The sequence below is a fragment of the Saccostrea cucullata genome, unplaced genomic scaffold (assembly GCF_032062105.1).
Source record: "Saccostrea cucullata isolate Sc308-1 unplaced genomic scaffold, CSIRO_AGI_Scuc_v1 ctg930, whole genome shotgun sequence".
In the NCBI taxonomy this organism is placed as follows: Eukaryota; Metazoa; Mollusca; class Bivalvia; order Ostreida; family Ostreidae; genus Saccostrea; species Saccostrea cuccullata.
In genome coordinates this window covers 74761-91447 of record NW_026926945.1, presented here as the reverse complement: position 1 = coordinate 91447, position 16687 = coordinate 74761, and the positions used below count along the sequence as shown (strand labels likewise).

At 38.8% G+C, this 16687-nt stretch overlaps 2 protein-coding genes across 2 annotated transcripts; one reads left to right on the top strand and one right to left on the bottom strand.

Moving 5' to 3' along the window:
* Positions 1 to 30: 30 nt before the first annotated feature.
* Positions 31 to 2072, top strand: LOC134272983 (uncharacterized). Its single transcript, XM_062755154.1, has 3 exons — positions 31 to 155; positions 324 to 413; positions 1657 to 2072. Exons 1-3 carry the CDS (start codon positions 65 to 67, stop codon positions 1851 to 1853), a joined length of 378 nt encoding a protein of 125 aa, XP_062611138.1. The 5' UTR covers positions 31 to 64; the 3' UTR covers positions 1854 to 2072.
* Positions 2073 to 2708: 636 nt separating this feature from the next.
* Positions 2709 to 16670, bottom strand: LOC134272981 (F-box only protein 42-like). Its single transcript, XM_062755151.1, has 9 exons — positions 16374 to 16670; positions 9297 to 9533; positions 8898 to 9001; positions 8583 to 8749; positions 8335 to 8431; positions 6712 to 6768; positions 6371 to 6487; positions 5734 to 5890; positions 2709 to 4167 (listed from the first exon to the last, which is right to left on the bottom strand). Exons 1-9 carry the CDS (start codon positions 16546 to 16548, stop codon positions 3470 to 3472), a joined length of 1809 nt encoding a protein of 602 aa, XP_062611135.1. The 5' UTR covers positions 16549 to 16670; the 3' UTR covers positions 2709 to 3469.
* Between the last annotated feature and the right edge of the window lie 17 nt (positions 16671 to 16687).

Genomic DNA, 16687 nt, shown 5'->3' with positions numbered 1-16687 from the left:
GCGCGCGAGTTATTTCGTAAAATAAGTTTGTATTCTATATATAGATTGGGGGAATTCCCAAAAAATGGTGCGTGAAACAAAAACGTTAGGACACGGCGATGCCCCTGTTCCGGAACCTCGGCAAATGCCGACAGTCAGGAATATTGTAGTTTACGGTAAGATGACAGTTATATGATTGGTGATGTTATTACTTTGTTATTTTTTTCTTTAAATGTATTTTTCTGCATATATTGTTATATTTAAAGATGTACTTGATACAGCTTTCATTAACTTTCAATTTCAATATCTCCAGTAATATGCATTGTACAGGTGGTTTGTTTCAGATTCTACTCGCCAGGTGGAGAACTGGGAGTTGGCGTGGGTGGCTCAGCAGGTGTGTGATACCCCGGACACTCAGCAGTGGCTGTACAGAAGTAAGTCAACACTGCGACAAGGGGCATAACTCTTCAAATGTTTATCCAGTTTTGGCAAATGTAACTGACATGACCTAGCTGCTTGCAATTTCTTAAAATTGTATCTTTATTAAAATTATAGTCCTATAATGTTACACCCTGATATTTAGTATCCTAATTTAACGTTTCCACAGCTGGTCCATGTGAAATAAATAATTTAAAGCCCAGATTTAATTTTATTAAAGGATTCTCAAGAGTCATATATATCCCTTATCCTTTCCTATAATAAACTAGTACACATTTATGTGTTTTGGATCTTGTGTCTGACATTCTAAATGATTGAACAAATTAATATTTGGGAGTCATTCATCTAAATAGAGATGTATACAAGCAGACCATGATCATTTATTTCTAGGGCTGGGCAAAAATATCGATATTTCGGTATATTGAAATACAATGGCAAAAAATATCATATTGCAATACGTTTTTGTAATATTGATATACCTGCAAAATAATTAGACTAAGACATTTTATTATTAAATATAAAAATAAATGTAAGAAATGTTTGATATGAAGCCAAACAGTAAGACAGAAGTTGTTTTATGAATGTATTTCAGAGCATTACTTTAATAAATTTAACGAGATTTTTTTTCTTTTGGCTACTTATCATAGATTTGTACAATTTGTGTGTAAATTAAAGTAAATTTATTAAGAAAATGCCATTTTATTTTCATTGAAAATATTGCAATACATATCGCAATACAGTTTAACATACAGCAAAACGAAATTTCTGGCCAATACCCAGCCCTATTAATGGCTTATAGGAAATAATTTATTTAAGGCATTAATTTGCATATTCAAAATGTTATGGTTAGCTTTGGAATCTTTGATAATCATTGCTATGTAATGCACAATGAGTACAGATGTTAATTAATTTTTGAGTGACAGCTGTCGCCTGGAATAGGGATAATTATTTATTTTTTTCTAGTGACGGCTGTCGTCGGGAGTCGGATTATTATTTATTTATTTTCTAGTGACGGCTGTCGTCGGGAGTTGGAATTGTTATTATTTATTTTTTAGTGACGGCTGTTGTCAGGAGTCAGGATTATTATTATTTATTTTTTAGTGACGTCTGTGGTCGGAATTATTTTTTTTAAATATATTTTTAGTGACGGCTGTCGTCGGTAGTCAGGATTAATATTATTTTTTTTTTTTTAGTAACGGCTGTTGTCGGGAGTTGGAATTGTTATTATTTATTTTTTAGTGACGGCTGTCGTCGGGAGTCGGGATTACCAGGACGTGGAGAAGGAGGTAAAGGATTGGGATCCGGTGGAGAAGGTGTACCGCCTGATGCTGAAGTGGAAAAAAAGGGAACCACATGGACTGCTACAGCTAAAAACGCTGGCCGAGAAACTACGCTCGATACAGCACTGGGAGATAGCGGAACAATTAGAACCATAGAAACTCCACTCCATATAGCAGGACTTCATAGAACAGTTAGAACCATAGACCATAGGAACTCCACTCCATACAGCAGGGGGACTTCATAGAACAGCAAGAACAATAGCCCTAACTTACCAGCTTGGAATTAAAGAGTGTCCCCCAACAATACTGATCTGTAATGTACCTGTAGTCAAGCTTGTCAGGAGTTCCTGTTGCTTGGGGGGGGGGGGGGGGTAATTAAGAAAGTTTTGATCATCCCTGAGAGGAAATCATCGAGGAAACAAAAAAGATATTTTCTGCATGTCTGCATGTGTACGTGTACATTTGGAAAAAATAATGCAGTTTGTAAGCTGTGTTTGTGTGTGCGTGGATGGAAAATGTTAACTTAAGAAAACTCTTTCATGGATGTTTTTTCATTTTTTGTTTGCATAAGGTATTCATGAAGTATATGAACTCAGAAGTATTTTTATGGAACATGATTTGTAAATAAAATATCACACAGAAAAAGAGTTTGGTTTGTCTTTGATCTTATGTGTTTCCTTTATATGGATAATTTATATGGATAGTTGAGATTACTACATAGACAAAAAGAGAGACACCTGATTTGCCATCATTTGGACATTGAACAATGGGATCACGGTCTCCTTATAAATAATATGCAGGATCCAATTCAGTTTAAGAGGACTGGGTGGTTATAGCCATTTTCTGACTTTATTGTCTACATGTATAAACTATAAAATGTATGTAATTTTTTTTTTTGCCAGATGATAGTTGACAGCTTAAGATATCATATACATAAATAATGAAGTTGTATTGGACGCTTAATTCGTTAAACCCAGGTCTCTTTAAAACACATAATATACGTAAACCTCATAAAGTATTTTAATTTGTTTATTAATTTACTTTGTTGTTTTAAGCAGAAACAAACGACAGAACTACAACATGTTCAGTAGTATATCGCCTAGTATATCACACTAGAAAAACTCTTTCTCCATGAACTAGATGAAATTTAAGGCCATTTATCCCACACTCTAAAACTTATGAGACATTTTCAAAGCTTTCACTAAAATAAAATGTAAATTTGGTAGAGTTTTTTGTTGTATATTGTATAAAACTGAAGGGAAAAATATCAGAATAGCTTGTTTTTACTTGCATTACACATTAAAAATTTTTCAAAACATTCCCTAGAAGGGAATATAAACAGTTTTAATGTATCCAATACACAAGGCTAAGGTGCATTTTATCCTAACACTACAGAGTTCCTGAAATTTTGACTAGAACCTTGCCTTCTATTTCCCTTACAAATACAAGCATTCTTAACAAGTTTCATATCAGTTGATTATCACACAGTCAGCGTGGATGGTGGGGTTGAGATAGTTGCTGACTGCCATAAGGACATCCTACATGACAACGACTTAATGAGATTGTTGTTGACCATCACAGGGACATCCTGCAAGGTGACAACATGTACAGGTTGTTGTTGTTCATCATAAGGACATCATAGAAGTTGACAACATGTACAGGTTGTTGTTGACCATCATAAGGACATCCTGGAAGGTGACAACATGTACAGGTTGTTGTTCATCACAAGGATATCCTGGAAGGTGACAACATGTACAGGTTGTTGTTGACCATCATAAGGACATCCTGGAAGGTGACAACATGTACAGGTTGTTGCTGACAACATGGGACTTGACATCCATTCCTCTCTGCATGGACTGTATGTCCCGCTGAATCCCCCCAAACATGACCAGCTCGCCCCGCCCCTCCACCAGCGTGTAGAATATTGTTTCCTCCGGGGCCTCCAGTGAGAGGTTTTCCTTCACTGGCTGCCACGAGGCAGTCCGAGATTGCACTATGTTAGAAATGTCCAGCACGTGTAGATGGATGGGTGTCCGCAGTTCTCTCAGACGAGTTTTTCTAACATTGTCATTGGTTGGTTGGTTTTGACCTTGTGACCCTGGAGGCCTTGCCAAACTTTCCCTCAGTCTCTCCTCAAACTTTCTCAGTGCTTCCAGCTGCTTTTCCCTGTTTTTTACAGCGTTCTGTCGTCCACCTAACACCCCCGGCCGAGCGTCGCTGGTGCTGAAGGCCTGCATGGACGGACCACTCGTGTCAGGGTCGGTGACGTAACTATAACTCTGAAGTCGGCTAGGAGACACGGGGGATCTCCGAGGGGAGGGACCTCGACCCCTCACCACATCACCAGGATGTTTGAACTCCAGATGACTCCTGTCTGACCTTTGACCTGAATTTTCTTCATCATCAGCACTTGAGCTGTCATCACTTTCAGAGACGGGGCGTTTGAAGGTAGGACCTGCTTGTCTTGAGACTGCAAGTAAACATTATTATACTGCAGGTTTTAAGGTGGAATGCCACACCAATTTTTTATTTTATAGATCTCTGAGTCATCCTTTTTAAACAAAGGTTTCAGCATTTTTTTTGTATTTTTTCAAAGAAAACGTAAAAATTATTTACATCCAAATTAGATGCGTTCTTGTAAAAATTTTGCTGTAAATAAATACATCACATGAATACCTAATAAAATATGTAAAGAAAGTCTGGTTAGACTTTTTAATTTTTTTTATAAAAAATTATTTATGAAAATAAAACACATTATAAAGAAATTAACAAGAGGCCCACAGGCCTTATACTAGGTCACCTGAGTATCATATACCAACTCTTCAACAATTGAATTGTTCATGTTTTAAACCAAAAGCCATGAAATTCACAACTGCTTACTTTGGTTACTTAATACCCAGAGGTAGATCAGAGTAATAACAAAGAGAAAATGCATTTCCACTGTATAACAACAAGTTGTGCACCCCAACCCACAGGAACCACTGACCCTTGGGCCACATTTTTCAAAATTTTGGGAATTCAATCATAAATTTTAATTCATCATAAATGGTTGATTACAGTGTAATACAAAACAACAGATTTCAAAGCATTACTTTATTTTCAGACTATGGATTTTCAAAGTAATAATCTATGGATTTTCAAATTTTGAAATAATGCTATGTTCACTATATATTATAGGTGTGAGCCAGACAAGCTTTGCAGGCAGCCGGCTTTTAATTTTTGTCGCTGATGAATAAGCTTATAGCCCTGCCCTAGCACTAGAACCCCTGACCCTTGGGGCCATGAATTTCACAATTTTGGTAGAGGACTAAATGCTGATTACAATAATGCCAGTATTTTGACTGTTTGATATCAAGGAGTATAGAAGAAGATTTTTAAAGATTGCATTAATTTTAGTGGTTTGGCCCCACCCCAGGAGGGGGGGGGGGGCAGGGACCATGAAATTCATGATTTTTGTTCCCCCTTCATCCACAGATGCATTGTGACAAAATTAGTTGAAATTAGTTAAGGGTTTCAGAGAAGAAGTTGAAAATGTTCAAATGTTAACGTAAGACACACAACCGACAACGAGGGACAAAAACGGATAGCAATAGGTCAACTGAGTTTACTCTGGTGACCTAATTAAAAGAGGACCCCACTGATATCTAGAAATACAATTGTGTACCATTAAAAGAAGAATTAATTTATTTTAGGAGATTATCTGTTAAAATTTCTTTTTTTGTATGCATTAACCCAATGATACACTAATACAGGTATATTTACTTTGAGTTGTTATGTTAAATATCTATGGAACATATATTGATGTTGATTACTGTATATACTTGCCTATAAGTCGTTTTTTTTTGAGTTAATCTCTAGTTTAAAACTCTTTGTCCGACTTATAGGCGAGCTATTAAAAGTATGGTTTCATATGAGGTCAGTTCATCTGATATATAAGCTTATTAAATACAACCGACTTATAGGCGAGTATATATACGGTATTTATGGTACATGTACAATATGACCTATGAGTTGATTGATATATTAAATATCTTACCACTAGACTGAGGCCCAGCTGCTTCTCGGGGGGACTCATGAGGAGGGACCCAGATCTTGTTATTACGGTAGGCATAATTAGCAGGTCTCCGAGGGTCTGACGATGGGGGACGAAGAGGTTTGGAGGGTTTACTCAGGACTATCATCTTATCATTTACCTGTAAAAGAAAAGCACTGAAGTGAAATCAATGTCAATAAAAGAAAGGCAAAATAGGTCATATTTCAGAGCCCACTAAGATATATTACAAATATATATAGCATATTCATAATAAAATTTGAAGAACTACACGTATATCTATAATGGAATTCAAGAATTCAAAGAATAATATTATATATACATGGTATTTGTAGTTTGCATATATTCAAATTACATCTTTGTTGATACCTGATGACAGATGTTAAAGGCACTTAAAATAATCAATCAACATAGCAATTGCATATTATTTATATTTAAACAAGTACATTTTCAGGCTTCATGCACTTCCTAACCATGCATTCACTTCTCACTGGAAATGTGCTAAGAGTGACTCAGATGAACTTAAGAGTGACTCAGGTGAACTTAAGAGTGACTCAGGTGAACTTAAAAGTGAATCAGGTGAACTTATAAATTAAACTTTGAACTTGTATCCTCCTCTTACCTTACAAGCTGGGTGGCACCACAGCTGAGGGGCAGAGAACTCTGACTGGTTAATGATCACCTCCTCCCAACTCCAGGGGTCGGTGTCCAGACACAGGAGCCACAGGTCATTGAAAATCTGAGATAAAAATGACAAAGGTGTATCTATAGGTTATAGTATTTACAGTCATACATTTCCACTATTTTTTATTTAGTATGTAAGTATGAAATTTGTTTGAGTATTTGATAGATATTTTTTTTTTACTTCAATTCTTTATCAATTTTTATTGGTAAAGGTAATATGACCCTATTAATTTGTTGCTTTAAATACACCTGAACTAGTATTTTGAGTGACCTACTGACCTGGTTAGGTCCTCCGCATCCTCCCACCACTAAAATGTGAGTGTCATCCAGTGTAACCTGAAAACAACAATAGGTACATGTATATCTGTACAGTAACTTCATTGGAGTCCCAATACTTGACATTGAAAATTCACCTGTGTGAAAACACAATGTATTTAAGACAAAAGATGGATAAATTAACTAGAAATATGTCCATAGGACATGAATGCCCCGCCGAGGATGTATTAGTAAAGCAACATGAAAATTTGTATGTGTATAAAATTTGATCAGAATATCTTGAATAGTGATGCAGCTGAATTGCTTGTTTGGAAAATATAGGTCAGATCCAGCATCTGAAGCAAGTCTGGTAGTGTCCATCCCTAGATGCATCATCCATGCAAGTTTGGTTCGGGTAGGACTTATAGTTACTTGGGAATGAAAATATAGGTCAGATCCAGCATCCGAAGCAAGTTTGGTAGTGTCCATGCCTAGATGCATCATCCATGCAAGTTTGGTTCAGGTAGGACTTATAGTAACTTGGGAATGAAAATATAGGTCAGATCCAGCATCTGAAGCAAGTCTGGTAGTGTCCATCCCTAGATGCATCATCCATGCAAGTTTGGTTCAGGTAGGGCTTATAGTTACTTGGGAATGAAAATATAGGTCAGATCCAGCATCTGAAGCAAGTCTGGTAGTGAACATCCCTAGATGCATCATCCATGCAAGTTTGGTTCGGGCAGGGTTTATAGTTACTTGGGAATGAAAATATAGGTCAGATCCAGCATCTGAAGCAAGTCTGGTAGTGTCCATCCCTAGATGCATCATCCAAGCAAGTTTGGTTCAGGTAGGGCTTATAGTTTTTTGGGAATGAAAATGAAGGTCAGATCCAGCATCCGAAGCAAGTCTGGTAGTGTGCATCCCTAGATGCATCATCCATGCAAGTTTGGTTCTGGCAGGGTTTATAGTTACTTAGGAATGAAAATATAGGTAAGATCCAGCATCTGAAGCAAGTCTGGTAGTGTCCATCCCTAGATGCATCATCCATGCAAGTTTGGTTCAGGTAGGGCTTATAGTTTCTTGGGAATAAAAATGTAGGTCAGATCCAGCATCCGAAGCAAGTCTGGTAGTGTCCATCCTTAGATGCATCATCCATGCAAGTTTGGTCCAAGTAGGGCTTATAATTCCTTAGGAATGGACCTGCTCCAAAAACTTAAATCTGGTCACTCATCTGGAAAATGTAGATCAGATCCAGCATCCGAAGCACTTCTGGTAGTGTTCATTCCGAGATGCATCATCCATGCAAGTTTGTATCAACATGTGAAGTTTGATAAATCCATCTTTAGTGGTATGTTTAAAACTGAGCTAAACACTAATTTAACAAAAGTGAGGTCAAGGTCAAAGGAAAGATCAAGGTCAAAAAATGTTGATGCAGTTGCATAGCTCTCATCAATATCTATCATCATATGAAGTTTGATAAAAATATCTTGGATATTTGAAACTTAGCTTTGAGCAGAGCTAAACGCAAAGTGTGACGGAAGGACAGAAGGACAGAAGGACGGAAAGACGGAAGGACGGAAGACGGACATGACAAACACTATATGCCCCGGCCATATTCATGGCGGGGCATAAAAAAAATCTGCTGACCTGTGTTTGCCCGTAGCGAGGGTTTGGACGTTTGTTGCCAGTGTGTTTTCTTTGCCAAGTCATATCAATAAAATTAAACTCCCACACTTCATTATTTCTGTAAAACAAACAACAGTTTGTGTCCAATGCAAAATAAAAACAAAGCCAAAAATACAATTTAATTAAAAAGACATACAAGAAAACCATGGGAAAATGAACTGAACTTTAATGATAAAAGTAGAAAATTACAGAGAAAATAAGAGACTTACCCTGTTCCTGGGACATGTGACCCTCCAAACACTACCATCCTGTCCCCCACAATGGACGCTGAGTGACCGGCCGTGGGGGCAGGACTGACAGGTGACATGGTGTTAAGGTGGTACCAGCGGTTCTGCTCCGGTTTATAGATGTGTAACTCAGAGAAAAACCTGGCAGCCTGGAAAATTATATTTTTACACATTTCCGTAAAGTGCATGTTAAAGTAACTTCCTTGTTCTCTAAAAATGTTACTTCACACTATCGAGAATCAAACTCATTGTAATTTTAAATTTGACTTTAGAAAGTTTTTATTCTGGTCATATTACCTGATGGAGAGGGTAAGGAGTGGGGTGGCTCCACCCTCCAAACAAGACTAAACTGTCCTTGTAAACAACTAAACTGGCACAAGCTTTGGGAGAGGGGTATGTACCTGAAAGGATTCAACCCAGAAATTTAACACCTTATACAGTCAAACCTATCTGAAACTCACTGAAAATGAAAAGAAGCTTCAATATATCCTAGAATTTAAAATATTGATTGTCAAAATCTTTAAAAATAAGTGTTTGGTTCACTTTGAGAGAGATATCAGTGTTTAAAATACCGAAGTTTAACTTTAAAATTTTTGTTAAAAGTGAAACAAACAAGTTTACATTTATTTTATGTCATAATAAATGAAAGAAGAAATGCAATATTAAGAGTATAACTACAAAATTTAGAATTTTTACCGATTGCAAGTGGCCTAATCCACTGTCTCTCTTTGAGGTCAAATCTCCAGAGGTCATTGAAGGTTGTGTTGGTGGAGGTACAGCCACCGAAGATGTACATGGATTTGTCGTAATAACAGGCACAGTGGGAGTACCTCTCTGTTATATTGGATCCCACCTCTGGAGTAATTCCCGTCCACTCCAGCTGACCCTCCACAATCCCAGAGTAAAAGCTTTGATACATTTGACGAATTACTCCTGAAAATAAAAATACCAAGCGACGTAATAAAACAAGTTAATGTGATCTTCTTATCCTACAAAAATTTACAACTTACACAAGCCTCAAAGGCTAAACATTTCAAAGTATTCAGTGTTGACCACTTCCAATTATGATTGAATAAGTAATGTGCTTTACTTTTGTCCATATATTTTATAAGGATCTGTGACAGATCGGGCTCGGGATGCTAGCTGAATTACGTCACCCGGACTTTATCGTAATGCGATACGATAGCGGCCAAGGGTAGTCCGGGTGATCATCACTATATAAAAGAGCGTTCTGCTGAAAGCTGGCAGTTGCCAGTTGGAGCTCACAAGTGACGGTCGGCAAAAGCGTAATTGCAAGGTACGGGATTTTAAAGGATTTAATACAGTATACGGTGGCTAGTATACTGGGTTTAAAGTATAATAGTACTTTGAGGGAATAAAGTGATAATTTACCTCATATTAATTATTTCATCTGTCTGGGTACAAGACAGAAACCTGAAACGTACCTATCATAAGACCTATCCGAGTCCCGGATCGAGATACATACCTGTCCTGATACTGGTACAGATACATCCAGGACACAGACCAGATACATACACATTAGTTGTTGTTGTTTATGTTAAGGATAGAAAATCCTTATAATATATGTATATATTGACTCGTTTGTTTTTCATATATGCTTTGTCATTTATCATTTCAAATCATTTGTTTAATCAGTGATCTATCTCTAGTCTACATAATCAATTGTTTTGCTCATTTACGTGATTAAGGATCTAAACCTAAATAAACGGACCCAGACACGTTACAAAAATTGGCGGCAGCGTCGGGATTTGGGTTAGATCCGATTTTTTTAAAAATTACATTGTATGATCTTTGATAATTTACTGTTATTTTCACGATGTCAAGTTTACACGACATAACACTGATAGAAAGACAAATAGAAAATCTGAATAGGGAGATAGAGCAGTCTATGCGAATGATAGGTCTACAGGAAAATGCTACCAGTGTCCCAAGACGCATACAACAAACAAGGACGAGTACTCCGTTTACAAGACGGACAGATAGGTTGCTTGAAAATGCAAGTACTGAGGATGTATGCACATGTGATGAGACTGATGATAGGTCTGGAGACCGAGGACAGCATTCAGCACATGGCACAAATACTCATCCGGCGACAGATACAAATCGGAATAGATCAAGGCCAAGGAATTTTATTAAACCTGCGACTTATGATGGTTCCAGTATGTGGAATGACTATTTGTCTCATTTTGAGTCTGTTAGTCTCTTAAATGAATGGACTGAGACGGAAAAGGGGTTATATTTAGCTGCGTCTCTTAGAGGGCTAGCACAAGGTGTGCTGGGTAATCAGCCCAGGGATGAGAGACAGAACTATGGAAAATTAGTCAAATGCTTACAGGATCGGTTTGCCCCACTGAACCAAACAGAGCTGTATCGGACTCAGCTCAAGGAAAGGAGACAAAAACCATCAGAGAGTTTACCAGAGATGGGCCAAGATATACGGAGGCTAGTGAACCTAGCCTATCCCACAGCACCGGATGACGTACGTGAGATTCTTGCCACAGAACAGTTTTTAGATGGACTGCATAATGCGGAAATGCGTCTTAAGATCAAACAGTCCAGACCTAGCAGTTTTAATGTTGCTATACAGAGAGCTGTTGAGCTGGAAGCATTTTATAAAGCAGAGAGTCGTCGCACCGAGAATGTCAGGAGCATGGATCACGACAAGCATGGATCCAGTCAGGGATCAAAGATAGATAAATTCATAGAGACCATGGAGAAAAATATGCAATATCTTCAAAGGGAGATAAAAGACATGAAACAATGGAAGTTTCAAATGCAAAGAAATGGACGCGATACAAGGCAGACGAGAGAGGAAATTAAGAAAACAACAGGAAATGGTATTAGTACTCGAAGATGCCACAAATGCGGTTCTGACAAACACCTGAAAATAGATTGTCCCATGCTTAAAGATACAACCTCTCCCTCAGAACCTACACAGAAGATGAGAGGAATGACTGAGCATAAGTCAGATGACCGGACCCTAGCCAGAGCGCAAAAGACTGATGAACACTCTAGAATTGTTCATTCTATTAAGGAGTCCGGGGCGTATGTGACTGCCAAAATATGTGGGATGGATACCTATCTACTCGTTGACACAGGTGCAACTGTTTCCTTACTATCGAAAGTATGCTTTGAAAACATACAAGGAGACAATCATTCCTTAAAGAAAGTAGACAGGGACGTCCTGTCAGCTAATGGATCCTGTGTAGAGATATATGGTAAAACATCTATAGAACTCGTACTAAATGGAACAACTCTGAAGCATGAGATGATAGTGGCGGATCTATCTGTAGATGGAATTCTTGGTTTAGATTTTCTTGTCAAGTATGAAGCTATCATAAATATGCGCACACACAAGGTTGAGATCTCAGGGATAGAACATCCAATTCAGATGGAGGGTACAGCACGAGAGTACAAGATTGCTTTGGTCAATAGAATAGTTATACCTCCAAGGTCTGAAGTAATGACTGAGGGCAAGATATGTGCAGGGCCAGATGGGGGATATCCTGTGAATATAGGGCTTGTAGAACCATCTGAAAAATTCCGAAAATCGGATTCCGCTATGATAGCCAGAACACTGGTAAGACGTCAGGAGGCAGTGCCACTCCGAATTATGAATCTGTCATCCACAGATAAGACTCTTCAGCAAGGAACTGTTGTGGGGAAATTGTCTCCAGTTAATGAGATTGTGTCATTATTGTCTTCCAGCCATGATAAGAGTAATAGCAAGGAAATGCCAAAACATTTAAAGGAATTGTTTGATAGAAGCACTAAGAATCTTGGGAGTAATGAAAGAGACAAGGCCAGAAGTTTACTTATCAGGTACTCAGATTTGTTTTCTGTTACTGATGAAGATGTTGGTCGAACCTCTATGGTTAAGCACAAGATAGATACAGGTTCTCATCCAGCTATCAAACAGGCACCAAGACGTCTACCATTCCATATGCAGGAAGAAGTTCAAGAGCATGTATCCGATATGCTTAAAAGAGGTATTATTGAGCCGTCCAAGAGTGATTGGTCATCGGCGATAGTCTTGGTGAAGAAGAAAGACGGATCCGAAAGGTTCTGTGTGGATTATAGGCGCCTGAACAGCGTAACCATCAAAGACGCCTATCCCCTTCCCCGGATCAATGAGTCGCTTAATCAGCTGAAGGGAGCGAAGTGGTTCAGTACTCTAGACCTGAATGCTGGATACTGGCAGGTGGAGCTAGATCCAAGCGATAAGCATAAGACAGCGTTTGCAACTAGACAAGGGTTTTACGAGTTCAATGTGATGCCGTTCGGGCTCTGTAATGCCCCGGCTACGTTTGAACGTCTTATGGAGACTGTTTTGTCAGGACTACAGTGGCAGATATGCCTCATCTATTTGGATGATGTCATTGTATATGGCAAAACATTCAACGAAATGGTACATAATTTAGAACAGGTCTTTGAGAAGTTACAGTCAGCTGGTTTGAAGCTAAAGGCAAGAAAATGTACTTTGTTTGCAAAACAAGTGAAATACCTGGGTCATGTCATTTCGGAGAATGGGGTCGAGACAGATCCAGAGAAAGTTGAATCTGTGAGGCAATGGCCAGAGCCACTAAATAAGACGCAAGTTCGTTCCTTCCTCGGCCTCTGTAGCTATTATCGGACATTCATTGCAAACTTTGCTGACATAGCTCGACCGCTTCATAAACTGACAGAGGCATCAGTTGTCTTCAAATGGTCAGAGGAATGTCAAATAGCATTTGATGTCCTAAAAACCAAGTTAACCACAGCTCCTATCCTTACTCATCCAGACTTCAGTTTACCCTTTATCTTGGATACTGATGCGAGTCAAAATGCGATCGGAGCAGCCCTGTCTCAGATCCAGAGTGGGCAGGAAAGGGTAGTCGCTTATGCCAGCAAAGTTCTTAGTAAATCAGAGAGAAGGTACTGTGTGACCAGGAAGGAGCTCCTGGCAGTAGTGACTTTTATAAAGCACTTTAGACATTTCTTGTATGGACGTAAATTTGTGGTCAGAACAGATCACAGTTCTCTTCGATGGTTACTAAGGTTCAAGGATCCAGAAGGTCAGTTAGCTCGATGGCTAGAGGTGATATCGGCATACGATATAGAAATCGAGCATAGAGCTGGTAGACTGCATGGCAATGCAGATGGGCTAAGTAGACTCCCATGTGTCCAATGCGGATATTTTGATGATTGGGAAAAAGAAGATTTGCATGGAGAACAATCACATGCAAGGGTATTACAGGATGAGATCAAAGACAATGGGACAGATGAATCAAATGACTTGGTAAATATACAGGATGGAAGTCGGGATATAAGACTTGTTAAAAATTGGATGGAGGAGGGGAAGCGTCCAGACTACAGTGAAATTACTGCTGAGAGTTATATGGTCAAATCGTTGTGGGCTCAGTGGAGTAGATTGGCATTGAAGGATAACTTGCTGTGTCGTATGTGGGAGCTTCAAGAAAGCAATAACACGACATATCAGATTGTTATGCCACTCTCACAGAGAAGGTTTATTTTACAACAGATGCATGACTCCAAGACATCTGGTCATCTAGGGGTGACCAAAACCCTGAACAAAATCAGACAAAGTTACTACTGGCCGGGACTGCAAAGCGATGTAAGAGGTTATGTTGCTGGATGCGACATATGTGCCCGGAGGAAGGCTCCACTTAAAACAAAGAGAGGACCTATGCAACCTTTACAAGTGGGTTACCCAATGGAGAGGATAGCCACAGATATCCTCGGGGAATTTCCAATCACAGAAAGGGAAAATCGCTACATACTTGTAGTCTCTGATTATTTTAGTAAATGGACGGAGGCCTTTCCTATGCCCAACATGGAGGCTCAGACAGTTGCGAAACTGATCGTAGAGGAGGTTATTTGTAGGTTTGGAGTTCCTGTATCCATCCACTCCGACCAAGGTCGTCAATATGAAAGTCTTTTGTTTAGCGAGGTATGCAAGCACTTACAGATCCGAAAGACAAGAACCACACCATACCATCCTCAGTCTGATGGTATGGTGGAACGGTTCAATAAGACATTAGCCACCATGCTGAGTAGTTATGTCAGCGAGAATCATCGGGATTGGGATGAGAGCATACCTTTTGTGATGATGGCATACAGGGCGGCACAGCATGAATCAACCGGATACACGCCAAACATGCTGATGCTTGGTAGAGAAACTGCCACCCCTCTGGACATCATATATGATATACCCGCATCCTGGAAACAAGTACCAAGTCATGAATGGGTGTGGATTCTGACTGATCGAATGGAAAGGGCTCACAATATGGTGAGGAAACAATTAGAAGGAGCTATCCTTCGACAGAAGCATTATCATGACATGAAGATGTCCTATGAACAATTCAAAGTTGGGGACCAGGTATATGTCTATTTTCCCCAAAGGAAAACTGGGTGTTCACCTAAGCTAACTTCATATTGGAGAGGACCTTTTAAGGTTCTGACAAAAGTCTCTGAGGTCCTATATAAGGTGAATTGCGGACGCAATGGAAAGGATCAGATAATTCATTGCGACAGGATGAAAAGGTGCAGGGATCAAATTCTTCGAGGCGAAGATCCAGACCTAGGACTCGAAAGTTCAGAACTAGGGACAAGTGATTCTTCTAATGTTCAGATAGATCAAGAGGATCAGGATGATGACTTTGGGTCATCTAACAGAAACATTGAAGTCACGGAAGAATTAGTTGGTGATCGCAGACCCAGACGTGAACGGCGTGCTCCAACTTACCTTCAAGATTATGTCCAGGACTAGAACATGTAAATATGTTAATACAGCTGTTTCCTGAAAAGCTGATAAGACAGATAGTCTTTATACATAATCATTATCATTATTTTCATTTTGTGGATACAACTCATGTTTTCTTCATTAAAACATTTATCATCATGTTACATCATCATTTCATTACCGTTTCTAGTCATGCGAGGACGCATGAGAAATAGAGGCGTGGGTAATGTGACAGATCGGGCTCGGGATGCTAGCTGAATTACGTCACCCGGACTTTATCGTAATGCGATACGATAGCGGCCAAGGGTAGTCCGGGTGATCATCACTATATAAAAGAGCGTTCTGCTGAAAGCTGGCAGTTGCCAGTTGGAGCTCACAAGTGACGGTCGGCAAAAGCGTAATTGCAAGGTACGGGATTTTAAAGGATTTAATACAGTATACCGTGGCTAGTATACTGGGTTTAAAGTATAATAGTACTTTGAGGGAATAAAGTGATAATTTACCTCATATTAATTATTTCATCTGTCTGGGTACAAGACAGAAACCTGAAACGTACCTATCATAAGACCTATCCGAGTCCCGGATCGAGATACATACCTGTCCTGATACTGGTACAGATACATCCAGGACACAGACCAGATACATACAAATTAGTTGTTGTTGTTTATGTTAAGGATAGAAAATCCTTATAATATATGTATATATTGACTCGTTTGTTTTTCATATATGCTTTGTCATTTATCATTTCAAATCATTTGTTTAATCAGTGATCTATCTCTAGTCTACATAATTGTTTTGCTCATTTACGTGATTAAGGATCTAAACCTAAATAAACGGACCCAGACACGTTACAGATCTACCATTAAGTATAAAATGATCCCCAGCATTTGTCTGGCTGTTTTAAGCCCTAGCTCATGACAAAATACAGATAAATTAAAATAATTTTTTGGAATTTATTCTCGGTGTGGGAAATAGCTGTATCTAAATCTAATTCAGATATGTGTTAATACCTTGAACAAGCCGATGCCACTGTCGATTTACCAGCATGGCACATTTTAAATCTCTGTAGGGCGACAAATGAAGCAAAATAAATTCCAGAATTTCCTCCGGTAAGTCTGTGATCTGCAGCGGTCCTTGGGCGGAACTCATGGTCCCTTTTTGTGACGGTTTTGTTGACAAGGCCATTTCAGAAGGATGAAGAAGTTTTCAAACTGTCCTGGTTACTAAATGTTCATTGTGGTTCTCTTTATTTTCGTTGTTGACAAACATTCAAATCATGAAAATGCTTTGGATCAGTTTCCTCGATTCAAAATATTTAGCATTT